At 41.1% G+C, this 19438-nt stretch overlaps 3 protein-coding genes across 3 annotated transcripts; 2 read left to right on the top strand and 1 right to left on the bottom strand.

Moving 5' to 3' along the window:
• The first annotated feature begins 22 nt into the window (after positions 1 to 22).
• On the top strand, positions 23 to 4376 carry taf10 (TAF10 RNA polymerase II, TATA box binding protein (TBP)-associated factor). Its single transcript, XM_041946100.1, has 5 exons — positions 23 to 397; positions 1773 to 1930; positions 2891 to 2955; positions 3743 to 3857; positions 4050 to 4376. Exons 1-5 carry the CDS (start codon positions 265 to 267, stop codon positions 4137 to 4139), a joined length of 561 nt encoding a protein of 186 aa, XP_041802034.1. The 5' UTR covers positions 23 to 264; the 3' UTR covers positions 4140 to 4376.
• A 346-nt stretch (positions 4377 to 4722) lies between these two features.
• Positions 4723 to 18095, top strand: ppih (peptidylprolyl isomerase H (cyclophilin H)). Its single transcript, XM_041946030.1, has 9 exons — positions 4723 to 4879; positions 13015 to 13079; positions 13235 to 13258; positions 15238 to 15282; positions 15976 to 16018; positions 16781 to 16873; positions 17126 to 17213; positions 17305 to 17345; positions 17567 to 18095. Exons 1-9 carry the CDS (start codon positions 4814 to 4816, stop codon positions 17633 to 17635), a joined length of 534 nt encoding a protein of 177 aa, XP_041801964.1. The 5' UTR covers positions 4723 to 4813; the 3' UTR covers positions 17636 to 18095.
• On the bottom strand, positions 8794 to 11321 carry si:dkeyp-100a1.6 (probable G-protein coupled receptor 160). The gene is given in 3 exon segments (XM_041946029.1): positions 8794 to 9685; positions 9688 to 10410; positions 11164 to 11321. Coding segments are annotated over 2 exon segments (1086 nt in total). The 5' UTR covers positions 10364 to 10410; positions 11164 to 11321; the 3' UTR covers positions 8794 to 9275.
• Positions 18096 to 19438: the final 1343 nt, after the last annotated feature.

Genomic DNA, 19438 nt, shown 5'->3' with positions numbered 1-19438 from the left:
TCCATACAGCCAGGGTCACATGACGAGATTAGCTCTGCAGCGTGAGCTCAGCTTTCTGCAGCGCGGACATTTCTGACGCTAACTAGCGCCTGATTCGGTGGTTTCACTATCTTTTGAGTTACAAAAGTAGCTTTCCTTCACAATACAGTATTTTGTAGAAGACTGTTTTTGGAGCTGTATAGCACGGACTCGCTGTTTTGGACATATTTGGACATTTCTCGGTGCTAGCTAGCCAAGGTTAGCGCGTTAGCTAACGATCAAACCATGAATATTGACAACGTTAATCAGTCTGTCACAACTGGAGTGTCATCTACGACGTCTTCAACTTCAAGCAATTGCATCGCAAATGATAGTGCAACAACTAACGTCAGCAGCATCCCTTCGGTGACGAGTAATGGTAAAGTTATATGTCTTTGGCTAGCAGTTAATGTTATTGTTGTTGCTCAACATGTAGCTTAGTTGTAGGTAAGATAGCTAGGTTTTTCTACTGAATATAGACGGTTTGTTTGCATGCCACACAAACAAACATAGATACCGGCCACTTTATTAGGTATACTTTGCTAATACCTGGTTGGCTTTCAAGGCTGCCTTTATTCCTCGTGCCATTGTTTCAACAAGATGCTGGAAACATTACTCAAACATTTTGGTCTAGATTGACATCAAGGTACTCTATTTTTGAGAGCTAGTGCTGTGTAAACTCATGTTCAAGAGATCATTTTGAAATGATATGAGCTCGTGACATAGCATGTTATCCTGCTGGTAGTAGACGTTAGAAATGGGTACATTGTAGTCTTAAATGGATTTACATGGCCTGCAGCAATACTCAGACAGTATGTGGTCTTCAAAGGATCTTCAGTTGGTGATTAGGTCAAGGGCCCAGAAGTGTGCCAAGAAAATAGCCCCTGCACCCTTACACCACCACCAGCAACTTAAACCATTGATAAATGGCAGGACAGATCGATGCTTCCATGTTGTTTGAACCAAATTCTGACTGTATCATCTGACTGTCAATGCAGAAATCGAGACTCATCAGACCAGATATTTTCAATCTGCTTGTGTCCATCAAAGTGGCTCCTGTTCTTAGCTGACTGGAGTGGCACCTGGTGTGTGGTCGTCTGCTGCTTTAGTCCATCTGCCTCAAGGTTTGATGTGTTGGGCATTCAGAGATGCTCTTCTATATACCTTGGTTGTAAAGAGTGGTTATTTCAGTTACTGTTGACATTCTCCTCTGACCCCCGCCATCAGCAAGGTATTTTCTACCAGAGAACTGCTGACCACTTGATATTTTCTCCTTTACAGACCATTATCTGTAAACCCTAGAGATGGCTCTGCATGGAAAAACCCTTGAAGATCAGTATTTTCTGAAATATTCAAACCAGTCCATCTGGCACCAACAACCATGCCATACTCAAAGTGACTTAAACTGCATTTCTTTGGCATTCTGACGCTTGGTTTGAACTTCAGCAGACTGCCTTGATTGTGTCTTCATGGCTAAATGCATTGAGTTGTTGCGACAGGATTGGCTGATAGGAAAATTAAGTGGACAAGCAGTAGAGCAGTTGTACCTAATAAGTGACTGGTGAGTGCATATGCCGGTACAGTTAACACTGTTCATCAACCATCATGTGTGGACCTGGAATTTTGTGCAGCAGCCTCCTTCCTTCCTATGCACAACCTAAGTTTAGGAAAGATAGAAAAGGAAAAAAGAAGAAAGGTATACAATTTTGTATCTTTAATTCAACATAAAGTCATTCCAAATATTTGTATTACAGCTTCAGCTTCAGCGGCCATGGTGACACCGTCAGCAGACTCATCTGTCTCCAACGGCGTCTATGTTCCTGGTGGCATCACCAATGGAGATGTAAAGCCTGCCATTTCCACCACACCCTTGGCAGATTTCCTCATGCAGCTGGAAGAGTACACTCCCACAGTGAGTCAAGCTTTGCCAGTTGGCTTACTATATGCTGCATTCACCGATTAATGTCAGAAAAGCTACAGATTCTAAAATCTGCATATGTTCAAGTTATTCACAGCAATTCACACACAATTCTGGTTCAACATCTGGCAAGTTAGTCTTCTTTGCCGGGCACATTAACTGATCAGTATCACAAAACTAAGTTGAAATACAGTCAAGAAAATATTTGTATATAACAGATCCAAATGGGTATTGTATGTCTGTTTTGGGGTTATCCAGTGAATTAAATATCATTTAAAAAATCATTGCGCTCAATCACATTGATGCTCCAGCATTACTTAACATAAGACTGTGTTGATGTTGTTTCCCACAAATGTACTAATGTTGTTTATGCAAACACTTGCTCATATCCTTTACATGTTTTACAATATTACATATTTGTAACATTTCTGTATATTTTCTTCTACTGTGCAATTCTATTAACACTGGATTTATTGTCCGATTATCTGAAGGCAACATATATTTTTTATACTCTTGTGGCAGCAGTATTCTCATACTCTTTGTATGTAATGTACATATACATAGCTGATTTTGTATTTATTATTTTGTGTACCTATTTTTTATTGACTCTCTTGATCTTCCTATCTTTTATTGTTTACTGCTTGAAACAATTTGATTTCTTGGCTTAGGATAAATAAAGTTTTATCTTATCTTAAATTCAGTATTACCATAAAGCAGTGTTGCTGAATAATTTGCTTCAGTAAAGTTTACTAAAATCATAGAATCATCAATATCATAAAATAGAGGTCAACATTCAAGTGACATTCATAACATCTTCAAATTCCCTGCCCTTAGTGAAAATGAAATTTTGTTATTTACCAACTACTGTTTTCCTGAAACAATGCTATTAGTTTCCTTTAGTGGTCAGAGGCTGCACCAGTCTTCTTAGTTAACCCCCCTCCCTCTCTCTTTCAGATTCCTGATGCAGTTACAGGCTACTACCTCAACCGGGCTGGCTTTGAGGCTTCTGATCCAAGAATGTAAGTTCTACAATGATAGACTACCTTCAAGTTTCATGTGGTACTGGGCATATGCATACCCAGTGTACTCAGTTTGGATAAATTGTTTTAAATATGGTTCATCATGACGGCACTGTTGTCTAAATTTAGGTCAGCAGCTTTCAGTCAGGTAATATGTAAGAATGTGGTTTACTGAGTAAAAAAGCTATTGTAAACTTCTATTTACAAACCAAGAGAAATTCACTGCTATTCCTGTCTGACTTTAATTATATGGGATTTTTTTTTTAAGTCACAGCGCTGTTGTACAACCCTGATTTCAAAAAGTTGGGTGCTGTGTAAAACATGACTAAAACAGAATGTAATCATTTGGAGATAACAAGAAAAGACTTGAGAAACTTGTGGAATACTCCAAAAAACACCTGTTTGCAACACAATCATTGGTAAGAGGTGATAGTACCAGGATTGAGTATGTAAGGGGCATCCTCGAAAGGCTCAGTCAAGAATGGAGTAAAGGTTCACCACTTTGTGAAAACATGATTGTAATAAAAAATACTTTTTTTGGAATCAGGGTTGTATGGCAGTGTACATGAGTACTGTTACTATTTTTCCATACTTATCTTCATTGACACATACAAGCATAAAGGACACATCCTTAAGCCTTGTAGACCATCTGTTGTCACCTCTGTCACAGTTGCTGTAATTATCATTTTGAAGTGAAGATCTTTCCTCATGATAGATCGATAGGAACCAGCTGACTGTGTACTGACTGAAAACTGCAATAATTTTTTTTTTTTTTCCGTTTCTTTAGAATCCGTCTGATCTCCCTTGCTTCTCAGAAGTTTATCTCTGACATTGCCAATGATGCGCTGCAGTACTGTAAAATGAAGGGCACTGCCTCAGGAAGCTCAAGGAGTAAGACAAAGGTCAGTGTTTGTCCCATTTTTAACATGTGTTTTAAATGTAATACTCCATACAATGTTTTGAGAGTGCTGTACATGAGAAAATAGGAGAGTTGTTAGAAGATGGTGACAGAGGTACTGTCTTAAAGTGCTCTGATCAATTTGTTCCTGATAATTTATGACTTTCTTTTTTTTTTTTGTCTTCTCTCTGTGTAGGATAAGAAGTACACTCTTACTATGGAGGACCTGACTCCTGCCCTCACGGAATATGGCATCAATGTCAAGAAACCATATTACTTTACATAGAACTGTCTTTATTTAAGGCTTTTTGCTTTTGCTAGTTTTATCTCCCTGCTGACCCACTAGAGTCTATTGACACCTTTATTGCTTAATGTTTCTTTGTTTTTTGATCACGGTGCTTTAGTACAGCTTAGACAAATTATCATACTCTGTTTGCCATTTGTTATTTTTTGTGGAGCCAATTTTGCGTTGTGTTTAACTGTAAATTGCGTTTTATTGTGGAAATAAAACCCTTACCAAAAACCTTCATGTCTGTCAGTTGATAGATCAGGGTTATCTTATGGCCAGTAAACCTGTTTGGATGTAAATATAATGTCTAGAAGTGATAATGTGCTAGTGTAATGCCAGCTGTAGGTATCCATTGTAATGAAAAATGACTGTCTTTAAAAGGTCAGTGCAACAGCACAATTACTCACGAACCTACCTAATTCTAACAGTTAATGTGTTGGTTTGTTGTTATTTTACAATGAACGATAAAAGCTACTTTGGATTTTTCCAAACCCGCCACTAGCGCGGTTTTGCGCATCGGCACTGTTTTGTCCTCAACTGCGAGCCGTAATATGTCTCTCCTGAGCCACCGTAGGTCCTAACAGCGCATATGGTGGACATTCAAATTGTTCACATGTAATCGGTCATATAGCAGTTTTTTTTTAGTCTTCAAAGGCAAGAGAAGTGTTGCAATGTCTGTTCAATCATCAAATCCCAACAACCCGATCGTGTTCTTCGACATAACCATCGGGGGGCAGGTGAGTAGAGAGAGTTTAGATGACGCTGACTTTCATTCACAGCTAACGCTAAGCTAACTCATTTCACCAATGTCGCCATGATATGTTTTGAAAGTTGTGCTCGAGTAAATTAATTCGGCGCTGATCAAACGGCTTCCTTTCGACTCTCATCTGCTACGGGAAACAACGAACAATAGCCACAATGTGTACTTTTCTCTTGGTGGTTTACATTGTGGTGAGCGTCTTGAGATGCACCGCTAGGCTAATTTCGGTTAAGGCAAATAGTATTGGAAGGTGCAAATAAGAACAATGTAATTGTGCAAATAGATAACAATAAAAATCCTATGTACAATGAGTTTAAGAAAAGAAAAAATGCTTTGCTTAGCAATAATATAACTATGTCAAAGAGTATAAAAATACCTTCTAGTGCAAGAGGAGTGGATTATTGATGTTTACAATCACAGAGGAGGTAGATGTGGTTGACAAAGTGACATTGATTCCAGGTATTGGCAGATACAGAGGTTATTGCTCATAACTATAGAGTAGAGTTGTGCAGTCTTACAGAAGTGGGAATGACGGACCTGCGTTAGCCCTCCTTCCTGCACTGATGGTGTCTCAGTCGGCCACTGAAAAAGCTGCTCAGCTCCTCTTCAGTCCGATGCAGAGGGTGAGAGCTGTTGTCAATGATGGCTGTGAGCTTGGCCAACAGCCTCCTTTCACCCACCTCCTCCACAGAGTCCAGGTGGCAGTCCAGGACAGAGCTGTTTCGGGAAAGATTAGCCTGTTTAGTCTCTTCCTATGCCGCTCTGTGGTGCCCAGGGCCCAGCAGACGTCAGCGTAGAGGATAGCAGAGGCTACCACAGAGTCATAAAAAGTCCTGAGCAGGGGTCTGCACACTCCGAAGGACCTCAGTCTCCTCAGAAGGTGGAGCCCCTCTGGCCCCTCTTACAGATCAGAGTACAGATCAGCTGTCATCTTACAATTTGTACAACGATTAGGTGCTGCCCCCTGACCAGAACTCACTTGCCGTGTCATTCACCCATGACTTAACCGGTATATATTAGTTTTTCACAGAAAACGTGTGGTGTGTTGTTCTAGTCTGACAGTTTGCATAAGTAACAGACTTTTATTTTAATTTTGGGTTTGAATCGTTCAGGATTTCTCTTAGTGATGCCGAATTATTGCAAATAAAATATTTAACTCGGGTTGTGATCTGACCTGGCAATTCATCGCCGGGTCAGTCCTGATTTACTTTGTTGAACACTGTAAGTTAAGAAGACAAACATGACTGATAATGCCTCTTAGATATGATAAGGTGTAATTGAAATATATCAAGATATTGTTCAGTTGTGTTGAAAGCATCATTCGTCCTGTCTCAAATTGTCTTCACGTTTGATAAGCCTGCCATTTTTTAAATTATAAGTGACTTTATTCACAAGTGAAATGAAGACATACGATTTCCCTAAAGATGTTCTCTCAGAGGCCATATCAGCCATTAGCAAGTTATACCAAAGAAACCTGAACTGACAGCCACTTCACTTGGTTTATAGAGATACACTTTTTATACCCTGCAGGTGTGTTTCCCAAACCTTTCCACTTAATCATCTATTCAACTATTCATTTCTTTTTTTAAGATCCAGTCTGCCCCAGACAGATTTAGTATGACTGACTGTAGGAAGGTTGCAGGTGGTGCTGGTGGAGTGACTGTTTTGGAAAAGAAGGGCAGTAGAAATATGTTTGAACTACCTTTTATTCTTTACAAGAAGCCCACTAGCTTCCACAGAGCGCTCACTTTTAATCTGAGGGTCCTTATTGTCATGTCAACAAAAAATACTAATTGAAATCGAAAGACTAAGATCTATTTATGAGCTGTTTGTTGAAGTTAGGGAGCATGTTCCAGGCTGAAGAGCCTCCACCCAGATCAGCGCTCATCGTATAATTTGTACGAGGATTAGGTGCTGCCCCCTGACCAGAACTCACCTGTTGTGTCATCCACCTATGACTTAACCGGTGGATATTAGTTTTTCGCAGAAAACATGTGGTGTATTGTTGTAGTCTGACAGTTTGCATGAGTAACAGACTTTTGTTTTAATTTAGCCCACACAGTTAGCAAAGCTAGTCTTTTATGCATCTCACACACGTTAGTATGGTAAGAATAATGAAGTACTAATCCGGCAGTTCTGTTCTGTATAATCTGAAGGTGTTTTAGATGTTTATAAGCAGTATTTGACCAGATGGCTGGGCAGAACTCCAGGTGTGAAAGAACACGTGACCGAACAATATCAATCATGTAGATGGAACATATGCAGAACCTTTCACTGAAATACGGATGCCCTTTCTCATCTTGGAGACAATATAACAAAGATGGTCAGACGAAGCCAGTAAGTTATCTTATTTGATACCCAGTAATTTGCTTCTCAACTGATATTTTATCCATAGACAAGTTGAGTGCAGTGGTGTTGGCGAGATCCTCTCTGCAACCAAATACAATACATTTAGTGTGGGCAACGCTCTGTTCTAATTTGTTCACCCATTTAGTAACTACTTTATTGTGATCCATGTGTGTTAACCATTGATTGATCGATTGATTGATCGATTGACTGAGTCGTGTACTAATGGAGTGCTCTGGTCTACCAGCATGCTGTGCTGTAAGTGGTCAATTTCTACTAAAGTAATTTAGCATTTGAATAAAAATTATATTCTCAAGTATCTTACTCAGCACAGGGGTATTTGAGCCAGTGAGACCTGCCTTTCTGTCTTTGGGTAAAGGTGTGATTTGAGACTCTTTACAAAGCTCTGGAAACGTTCCACCGAGTAGGCATCTATTAAAAATTGACATATTGGTTTGGAAAGCATCCTAGCTGTTATTAACAACAAAAAGCCACCCATATTGTGTGTACCAGGAGATGTATCATCTGAAAGAGATAACAACATTTCCTCTACCTTGGCCTCACCAACCTCATCAAATCCAAAACTCCATGTTTTATCGCTCATAAGGCTGTTAACGCGGTTTCAAGTTAAGCTTGGTGACCTTGTTTCTCAATCTAAAGGGCACCCTGATGTCTTTTCTTGCCACGCCAATTCAATTCTTTATCATCATTTAAAAATGAGTCCACTTTAAATCTTTTATAAGACCTGCGGTCAACAATTCTAGCTCTGAACGTCATTGAAAGTACCGCCCAGAGGTGTTTCTGTTTCTGCGAAAACATGAATCATGCCTGAAGAGCAGATTCTGGTAATCTAATGAACCCTGTCCCTGAGGCTACACATGTTTAAGTGAGCAAGAGCTAAACCCTTCCATGACTAACTTCATAGCAAATGTGTAGTTTTCTTATTCCGACACATGGATCAAACAAAAACTTCTTACTACAAAAATAGACAAACAAGAACGTCATAAAGAAAGACACAAAGTCCTGTTCAAACCTTACGTTTGCTGGAGACACGACAGTGTTGGCAGCAAGGGCAAAATAGACCTATATTTTCAATTCTGATTCATTGAGAAACCTCACTACAAGGTTGATGTAGCCTCGCTGGAGCTTTTGCGTGATCTTCATCAGCAGATGGAGTTTGTCCGGTTGTCATGGAATCGTCAGATGTGCGAAATTCCGAGCACTTTTTAGCCTTTGTCATCCATGTTGTAATAAAAACTGAGGTTCAGAGTTCATTAATGACCTTGGAAACAGCAGTTGAGAAAAGAATCAGCTGTTGTGGAGCTTTAAATCATATCACAGGATCAATAAAGTTCTATCTTATCTTATTAAGGTCGAGTCAGCTTAGAACATCTGCAAATCAATTGATGTACACTAAATTTTGTAGCTGAATAGTTACAGTTTCTTTTTTTTAAACAATTAGCACAAAAATAAATGCTTTAGTGTGAAAGAAAAATGAGGGACTCCTTCACACACACATACACACACAGACAATCCACCAATGCATTGACATTAAAAAGAAAGTGTATTGAAGTATTTTTAAAAGCAAACACTTTAGTACTTTAACTCATGTAAAAAATGTAATATTATTTGACGGAGTAGTATTTGACTTGGAGTATCTATACTTTGGCTCCAGTAGTAGAGTTGTACATTTTGTCTGACAACGAGTGTAGAAAATAAAAAATGTCTCCTGATTTCTTTAAATATTTACAAAAGCTTAACTTAATGACCACAGTTTTCTGCAACTTTGCTCCACAGTCCTTCACAGATTTACATTTGAAAGTCCAGTCACAGTCTCTTGTCAACTGCAGCATTTTGCCGTTTAATTCTTTGCACAAAAGTGAGGTGTGAGAGGTGCGTTTCTTTGTCCAGGCTTTCAGACCTGAGTCACTTTAAGCATCTAACACAGCATTCACACAGGTGAACCCACCATTCATGGATGCTGGCCCATTTCCATGAAGTCTTCATTGGCTTTCTCCTATCTTGTATTACACATAGAGGAGTGTGGTTCTCTTCCCTTTTGATGGGTTGAACACAGCTATAGAGTGTTGCTGCTGGCCTGTTGCTTTGCTCAAATGCCAGTAAACATGCCATAAGCACACATTTTCTGGTAGATTGCTGTATGGCCCTAGCGTGTTGCTCTTTGCCCAGAACAGCACACCCATCAGAAAACTGTTAGTGCACTCCAACCACAGAATGTTAACAGTGATATAGGCAGGTACTCCGAAGTTAAAGGCCAAACAAGTCACAGACGTTGCAAGATAAGGTATCCAAAACACACTAAAGCCCATTGTTAGGCTGAGCCACAGAGGAGGTCGCGGCGAGGTGGTCACCTCCAGATAATTCTTCTTGCTTTTTGTCTCCGTGCAGTCAGTTGAGATGAACAACAGGTGCTCCTCTGGTTCTCTTGTTCTTCCCTCACTTCAGCCAACCTGTCAGCCTCTTTCAGCCACTGGGGAATGCTTGACCAAAAGGGCAGCATTGCACAAATTACTGCTGTGAAAAGCACCAAAGTGAAGAAGGTAATCAGCTTCGACTCCTGAACTTCACACACTAGGGCCTTTTTCCATGCTGTGTATTCCAGCTCCATCAGCTCAGCTTTTACCGAACCAAACGAGTAAATAACAGCGAGCATCCACCCCAACAATGTCAAGGCTGCGTTTCGTAAGATTTTGAATGAGGTGCTCTGTTTGTAGAGGTAGGTATCTCCTAAACAGCAGTCCAATAAACCCAGGAACATGACGGGCAGCGGCAGTCCCGCATATGTCGCCGAGGCATTGGCCAATATGAAGCAGGGTGACACCGGAGACCTTTCAGCCCCAAGAAACCGCACAGCTGTCAGAAATGCCGCCATCGCCACATCAGCCAGGATGATGGACAGGCTGCACATACTTAAAAAAGACATATGCACCTTCCGGCAGCATAAGTAAAAGACAGCCGCATCCAGTCCCAGCTTGAAAAGCACAAGTAACAGATACTTCTCAGTGTTGTCTGTATGACAGCCAGAGCTCACCTCCCATTGTTCTATAACGGCCAGCATCTTGAAGGTATGAGATGCTGGCGACTCGGGCAACATTTACTGCAACAATTCTCAGCTCGGTATCAAAGGTGCTCCAGGAAATGCTGTAAAAGACAAGATAATATCGTTTAGGAACATTGGCTACACAAACTTTCCACTGCAATTAATAATTTGAGGAAACAAGAAAAAGCATATGGATGCATGAGACAGCAACCATCAGTTGGTCATGCGTGAAGTAGTTGAGATGGTTCAGTCAGCACCAGGTTTTGACCCCCCCTGGAGATCTTTTCTCAGTGTCTAAACATTAAGTCATGTTTTCAAAGCAAACTAACGTTTTTGCTTCACAGACAAAATTCAAGTATTGTTTTCATTCCATAAAACTGAATGAAACTGAAGTATAGGTCACAGTTGTGCAGGTTGAGCAGTGAAAGGCCACATTTAGACCTGAGTGCAGTTTATCAGCAGCTGTGGGTTTTTTTTAATCAACTAATAGGCCCGTTTCTTATCACACACCACGCTTTTTATGGTTAAAAGTTCAACAGGTCTGTCACTTTGCATTTGAGGCTACGTCTACAACACTGATTCCAGTGTCGCTGGCTGTCACTCTGGTTTTCAAACCGGTTCTGGTCAAACATCAAACTTCAAAATTCCTGCAGACTTCCGTGTCACCAGCTTACAGCAGCAGTTTTCAATCGACCAGCATGTGCATCAACCTGAACTTGCAGCATTGCATTCTAACATGGTTGCTATTACTGAATACGGGTAAAACAGGTTCTGCCATTTGACACATGTAGCCTTTACTCAGCAGACTAAAAAAAAAAAGGATAAAACAAAGTGTAACGCTAAGAAGTGTGTACCTCTTCGCCCAGGGTTATCTCTGTCCGGTGAGTTTCAGTGAGGATCCAGACGCTTCTGCAGTAATGAAAGTTGGAGACCCTGCGTGCTTTCCTCAGACCTCGTCTGTGAATGCCGTCGGGTGGAAGTGTTCCCTTTTAGGCAGGTCTTTACGGCTCCACCTTCGTGTTGTGAATGCAGGCAACTGATGGGCCACACCTTCTTCAGGAAGCCTGCTTGTTTTCACTCCTGTATGCCCACAAGGTGGGTCCCGATGTTGATTTGCATGTTCAGTTGAAACCAAAGCCTGTGACTCCTTTTGTTCACAAGCACTATATCCCTATACAGATATGCTAGAATCCCACGAAACACCATGAAGCTTGGAGGCTTGGGCTTGCTTATTAGAAATACTCACCTACCTGACTATAACAAAAATAGCTGTTCTACCATGCTTTACCATGCAGCTACTGTGTACTTGATCTCTTGAATTAACAGCATTATTTACGTATGTAGAAACACTCCAGATGCACTAGCTTAGGGCTACAAGTTTAAAAGTGTAACAAATCTTCAGTGAGTGAAAGTGCTTTATGTATTGCACTATTATTAAATCATTTTTACAACATAAATTGGCTTAAACAGTAGCTTTGAAACACTTGTTTCAATCGCAGTTTAATCTGACTACAAATAGACACAGAACTAGCAGCCTGTGAGATAGTTAAATAATGAGTTTTTTAAATAGTTGGAAATATCCCAAATGCACCCCTGTGAGCGATGGGGTTCTTCAAAGTGTTTGGTCAAACATGTGTTTGCTGTGTGCGTTTGTTTGCTCTCGGTGTGAAGATTAACATCCACATCCTTTAAGGTACATGCGGCTGCAGGTTGGGTGAAGAAGGTGTGGCTGTCATGTGTTCCTGTGTTTGTGCACTTGAACATGTCTGTTAAGAGAAACCCTTGGCCTTGCATCAAAATCACCTCACTGCACTTTCTTATCTTTTCTTATCTTCCTTGCATTTTTTTGTTTGCCTTTTCTTTTGTATTTGAAGGATTCTGAAATGACCTATGAAATTTCACACCCTCGTTCCGGCATTGCTGCAAACGCGGTTCAGCAGCGAACATTCATCTATATGTGGACACTAGACCCCTAAGAAATGACCTTTTATGCACGTTAGAAGCTGTCTTACCTTTTTGTTACCCGACTTCAGTGGACCTTACTCTCAGCAGATGTCCTGTCTCAAAGCTTAGCTTCTGCGTTTTTTTTCATTGCCTGGAAACCATACATGTACTCTATTGAGTAAACCACGCAAAGACCAGATCCAATGGCTGTTTGTCGAACTGGGGGCAGTCTGCGTGCATCGCAGGCAGAGCTGTGCAGTGATGTCATGGGGACAAACCACTCTTTTTCTACCAGCACACGTTGTTCTCACACACTGATACAGGCAGGCGGACATTGTTGTAACACTCGGCCACTTGCATGCCCCTCTGGGTCGTGGCAGCGAGGTCGTGGCTCATAGAGTCCAGTAATGTGTTGCATCAAGAGTGTGCTGTCCTCTAATTCATATCTCTCGATTATGTATGCTTTGACCTCTGGGAAACATGAACAGAACTGTGACAAAGTAGCCTGCATTGTTGAGATGAAACAGAAGACATCCTATCCCAGTTATTGAGTAGCTGAATGCTGTGGCCAAGTCTCTGTGTGTAACTGGTTAGTCCAGATGAGGCCGTCTTTGTCATACAGGGTAGCTTCCAGGACTGGGAATGACCTGTTTCTGTTTATTGTGATCCCTTTTGCCTGAGGCGACTAACATTTTTATAAATGGGAATCTCTTTGTTTTGGGTGTTCAACTGTTTACACACATTTCTCAACTGCTTGTCAGGATGTCGGACGGATGAAGATCGAGCTGTTTGCTGATATGGTTCCAAAGACGGCGGAGAATTTCCGGTAAGGAGAAAGTCTGCCTCACAGATCATTGGATCACATGGTCTGCTTTAAAAAAAAAAAAAGATGTCACAGTTATCACGAAATATAGACTATATAGATATAGACTGTATCTGAGCTTTCAAAGATGTCGCTGACAGTTTCTTCATGTCTTACAGGCAGTTCTGTACTGGAGAGTTCAGGTAAGGCAGTGAAAGGCAGTATTCTTGAATGGTAGCATTACACCACCTGCACAGTAAACTAACCACACATTCGTACGTTGTCTTAACATGCACTTAAGGAATCAGATTAGTCTCATTGGATAAAATGATGAAGCAATGACGTTTTATTTCCAAAAGGTCAAAAGTCAGCTTGAGACAACTGTTTCACTTTGTTTGTACATAGGTTTAGGGCTGAGGAGAAACCTGATTAACACAAGAGGTTCCTGCTGGAGAAACCTAATTATTTGGCCATGTATATGCTTAATTAGGTCTCTGAAGGATATTCGCATGTGTGCATGTGCATGACAAAGGGCTAGGGCAGGGAAAGTATCACTGTGGGAGGAGTGCAGCAGGATGAAAGCTGTGCGTCCTTGAATTCAAAATAATCAATTAGGAAATAGAAAGAAAGATGAAGCCTAAATGAGTTGGTTTTTCACAGCTGAACAGTAGAATACCTATAAAATTCAAATGCACACTCAACCGTTCAAAGGTTTGGGATTACCTGACTGAAAGGACGACTAGCTCAGACACCTCTGAGCAACAGGCAAATAAGAAGAGAAGAGGTCACCAGTCACTGGCAAAAGAAATTGGAAGCTTTGCATCCAAATCTGTGCAGATTTAAACAGGAACAGGTTCCTGATCATTTAGGCTTAGCAGTATTGGAACTGAATCAGAGAATATCAGCTAAACATTCTATGGACTGACATATCAGTTAAAACCTGTTTGACTAAATGGAAGTTTTAATCATTTCATTCTTCTTTTGTGGCCAAAACTATGTCAAGTGTAAGTGATAGGTTTGGTGTCTGAATTACACTGTTTTCATATGTATTAAACGGTGAGAAGAAAAGCATCATTATAACATGATTGCATGTTTGTATGTGCTGTAAGAACGACAATCTCCACTGATGGAAGCGGTACAAACAGTCTGTGGCCCGGATGGCTGGGGTCTGTGGCGATGGATCTCGCCCTCTTCCTGACCCGGCCTTCATATAAAGAGTCTAAGTCAGGAAGGGGGCAGCCCACGATGCCCTGTGCAGTTTTAACCACCCTGTGCCGTGCAGCTGCCATACCACACTGTCACACAAAGGCAGAGGATGCTTTCAGTTGTGGCCCTGTAAAAGTTGACGAGCAACCGAGAGGAGAGTCCAGCTCGTTTCAGTTTCCTGAGGAAGAAGAGCCTTTGTTGTGCCTTCTTCACCAGGCGGGAGGTGTTCATGGACCAGGAGAGATCAGATGTGATGTGGAGGCCCAGGAACACGATGTTATCCACACACTCCACCACTTCCCAGTCCACAATGACCTCCTTGGTCTTCCCTGTGTTCAGCACCAGGTTGTTGGCTGAACACCACTGGGTGAGCTGGCGTATCTCCTCTCTGTAGTGGCTCTCGTTGTTATCTGAGATGAGATCCACTACTGTAGTGTCGTCCACGAATTTCACGACTGTGATGGTGGGGTGGATGGCAGCACAGTCGTGAGTAAAGAGGGCTGGGCTGAGCATACAACCCTGTGGCATGCCCGTGCTGAGGACCAGAGGGGATGATGTTACGTTCCCTATTCTCACCACCTGAGGCCTGTTGGTGAGAAAGTCTCTGATCCAGTGGCACAGTGACGCAGGCAGACCCACCGCTTGTAGCTTCAGAGCCAGCTTGTCTTGTCCATTTAACAGCCCCAGTTGCTCTTCGTGCGGCTGACACTGACCCTACATGCTGTTCCCATATGCAAAGATGGTAGTCTGTCCACATGAGCTAATATTCAAATTGAAGAGAAGTTTCACGAACACCCCAGCCAGCTGCGATAGAACATGATCCTTTAGATACTGGTTGTACAGCTGCCTGCAGTGTGAAAGACCACATCGCATACACAAACCTGTTTTGTGAGAAGTGGTAGCTTGTAGTACAACACAGTGTGTTTGTCTTCACTGATCACGTCACTTTGTTCCCTCTCAATCCTCTCTCCTGCAGGAAGGATGGAGTCCCTATTGGCTTCAAAGGCTGCACATTCCACAGGTAAACAAACAAAGTGGCAGCTCACGTTACGCTCCGATGTTGGAAAGATTTTATTGTTGTTTTGTTTTTAATGATTTTAATTCAAGCCCTTCTGGTGGCTTTTAGAGCTGTTGTTTTACCTGGTTGTCTCCTGGAACAATCTCTGCCCCAATCTCTGTTTCTGCCCCTGTTTTACAGGGTATTTATAGTTCTAGAGGCAAACTGACCAAATTATAAAGTATGATCCTGGGCACAGAATGAAATAATAGCACTTTGTTGAGCTCAGGGTGGGAACGCAGTGTTGGCTCATGAGATCTGTACACAAATACACCCAAATCGGAGAGCAGATGAAATATAACAGCCCATCAGTAGCACCAAACCACCCACAATCATAATAAACTACACCTTGAGGTTATTGCGGCAGTTTGTTTAACAATTTATACACACCATCTTGGACACATATACGAAAATGATATATGTACAAACAAAACAGTCAGAAATCACCTGGATTAAACAACAGGGGCATTGCAACTTGTCATGTTTTACGGGGTTCTATAGTGTACAATCAGCCTCGGCCTCAGAAGTCATTATGTTTTACTGTTTTACAGAATGTAAACAGGGTAGATTTAACGTGGGCTCTGTGAAGTGCTGTATCAGCATGTCTTACAGTCAGACACTGAACACTGTTAATGTTTTTTTTCTGTTCATCGGCAGGGTGATCAAAGATTTTATGATACAAGGAGGGGACTTTGTCAACGTAAGTACATCCACAGCTCCCCTGCTGTCTGGTCAGTGCTCAGTACCGTGAATGTTAAGAGTATTTGAAGCTTTCGTGTTTTGCATCTGCCATTATTTGCATTTACATCTTAGATTAAGGCTCCAATAGACTATGAGAACAATTCAGACACTCATATATGGCACCACATCAATGGATTTTCTTGTTGTTATGACACAAATAGATATACACAGTATGTTGAGTACAATCTTTTTTGCAGGGAGCCTGTTTCTTAGCAGAAGAGGCAATATGTTTGCTTGCTGTGAATGCTAAACCTGTGAGTGAGTGGATAGAAAGGGCTAACGGTCAGTTCAAGTGGAGAAGTATGGAAACCAGCAGGAATCACTTGCTTAGAGTGAAACAGTGTTTGATAAATCTACGTATGAAAGGAGGTAAAGGAAGTATAAAGAAAGTAAGATTTTAATCGAGGTGGTAGGTCATCTCCAGTCAGCGGATGAAATGTATAGTATGTTGTTGTAGGAAATGAGTCATCATCTCTGAATCACAGAGGAAACTTTCGGCCATTTATTGTCTTCATTAAATGAATGATGTTGGGCAAACTGCAGCTGAATGTTGAATTGAGCAGGACAATGTTTCAGTCGTCTGCCTCCTGGTGGACGTGTGTTGAATTACAGCACATCTCACGAACCTTTTTTTCTTTTTTCTTTTTTCTTTTTTCTTTTCTCTTTTCTCTTTCTATGTTATGAGCCCTGTCATATGTACTGTTTTTGTGTTTTTGTGAAGGGTGATGGAACAGGTATCTGCAGCATCTACAGGGGTCCATTTGCAGACGAAAACTTCAAAATGAAGCATTCCACACCTGGTCTTCTGTCCATGGTATGTCATTTCAATGTACTTTGACTTGATCCAAAACAAGATGTTTGGTATCCTCCAATCAATTTGTACATCCGATATTATCTTGTTTAGAATAATCAGTTAATTAAGATTTGATTAATCCATTCAAGGTGAATTGACCCCAACCTCTATAGACAATAGATTTTAGTGATTTATTCAAATTTAATTAACCCATACAAAAATAGACGTGTTTTAAAACTGACATTCTTCCTCAATAATGTGTGTCTTACTCAGGCAAACAGTGGTCCAGGGACAAATGGTTGTCAGTTTTTCATTACCTGCACTAAATGTGACTGGTTAGATGGGAAGCATGTTGTTTTTGGTGAGTAAGTCAACAGTATTACTTGTGCATTTAGAGCTCTAGTATAATTTGTTTGTGTTGTGTTAAATTGTCTTTTTCATGACTGTTTCAGGAAAAGTGGTCGACGGTTTGCTGATCATGAGAAAAATTGAGGTAAAAACTCTATTGATTATTATTAATATACTGTTTATTACAGACAACCTGTGACTCAAACCCAGTCATTGACACTTGCAGTGAATGAATCTTGTACTGCGTCATAATTATATGGTTGATTTTGTGCATAAATCAACATGAATCATTTTAGTTTGGTGCAATGTTTACATCACTGTTTTTAAGTTTCTTTCTTCTAAATTTGTGCTCCTTCCACCCAACAGAATGTTCCTACGGGACCCAACAACAAGCCCAAGCTCCCCATCATCATCGCACAATGCGGAGAGATGTGATCCACAACGACACACAAGTAGTTTCTTACAATTACTTGATAGTCCTCAGCAAACATCAACCCACATGCTTTTTCCTGTATGGATGCCTTGTCCCACAATGCACACTGGAGGACATAATAAAGATCGGCAGTGCATCATGTTGACCATTTTTCTGAGTTTGGTTTGCCTGATTCCAGGTGTGGGAAGTGCTGCAACTCCCATAAGATTATTCACATCTCAGGAGGGTTTTGATGGTGACAGGATGTACTTATCATATTGGTTTAAATTTTATTTTGAAAAACTTCATGTTTGATACTGTTGTTGATGTTTTTTCTGATCTTAAATGGAAACAATTTGTGTATCCTATCATAAAAAGATGGAAAAGAAAGATTTGGTTGCCAGTTGGTTGTGAAACCCCTCTGATGATTCTTAATCCAGTCCCACTGTGCATCATTTGTGATCAATAAATTGTTTTACATTTTTATAAACTTTTGTGGGAGATTGTGTTTGTTTGAAAGGTGCCCTTCACATCTAGAAATGGAATTATATTTACGTTAATGGGTTGTTATACTGTCAATATTCAACATTTAAATGTTTGCACAACCCCAAATGGTAAAAGTGTAAAAGTACAGTATGCATGAGTAGCTAGTTTTTACATTAAGCTCACAGCAGTAACAAGGAATTTAATTGCAGTCAACTAGTTTCACAAAATATATGTATTTATTACAATATTAAGCCATGAAGTGTTAGACCATCTACAACATTTTTTATTTGTTTTAATCCATATTTTATCCTTCTAATGTGCATTTAAGGAGGTAGTCACATATCTTTTTTTATTGCTATGAATTGAACTACTACTACTACTATAATAATACTGTGCACAGTGCAATATGCATGCTCTTGTCAGCCTTTGTGATCTTAATTTCCCGTCCTTGTATTTCTAACCTGAGAAAGAACATGAATGTTTGAGATTGAATTCATCAATGAGGAATCGTGCATAGATGTACAGTTTGGCTCTGAAATGATGGTGGATATTAATCAATATCAGCCCGGAAACACTGTACAGTGAGCGTCCCTAAAGGCACCCTCTCCACTGCCAAGCAATCCTCTGCTGAACTTATGGCTACCTCTTCTTATCCCCGCCATCCATACAAATCCAAGCCTGCAGACCCCCTCCCCCATCCACGCTGTCCCTCTTCTGCCTTGGACCTCGTTCCCTTGCTACAAAAGAATCCTTTCAGATCAAGACTCTGTTCTTATGGAGGCAGGAAGAAGGGCTTTTTTTCGGTGGTGGGGGGGGTCTCTTCGTGGGGAGGCTTTCTAGGGTCAATGCTAAAGCCCATCTTTGTGTGGGAGAACGGGTCTCGGCCATTAACAGCGGGCTCTTCACACATCAGCCAGTGCTCATAAACAGTGCCAGTGGGGCATTAACATGACAATGGGTGGGGGGGGGGGGGGGGGGGGGGGGGGGGGCTGCGGTGGGGTTGTCTCACGCTCGGTCTGCGTCTGTCTGCTCTGTGCTGGTGGAAGTGGAGTTTCTGAATACACGCAGGATGATGACTGCTTCCAACCAGTTTACTGTGTAGGGCGATGTGAGAGGAGAAGCACATTGTATGTTATTTTATCAGGATTCACTGTCCCTTAACATTTAAAATGTATAATCAGCCAAGAAACAGTTCACAGAAAAGTAGGACAGACAGCGTCTCCAGCGTCCTCCCTGTGAATCCTGAATAATGTCAGGACACAATCATTGATCATGCTTGGTGTTTAGGTTGGGAAGAGCTCTGCGGTTACTTTTAATCGTAGCTGCCTGTGTCCTAAAAT

The sequence above is a fragment of the Chelmon rostratus genome, chromosome 10 (genome assembly GCF_017976325.1).
Source record: "Chelmon rostratus isolate fCheRos1 chromosome 10, fCheRos1.pri, whole genome shotgun sequence".
Lineage (NCBI taxonomy): Eukaryota > Metazoa > Chordata > Actinopteri > Chaetodontiformes > Chaetodontidae > Chelmon > Chelmon rostratus.
This window is presented reverse-complemented; position numbering and strand designations above follow the sequence as displayed.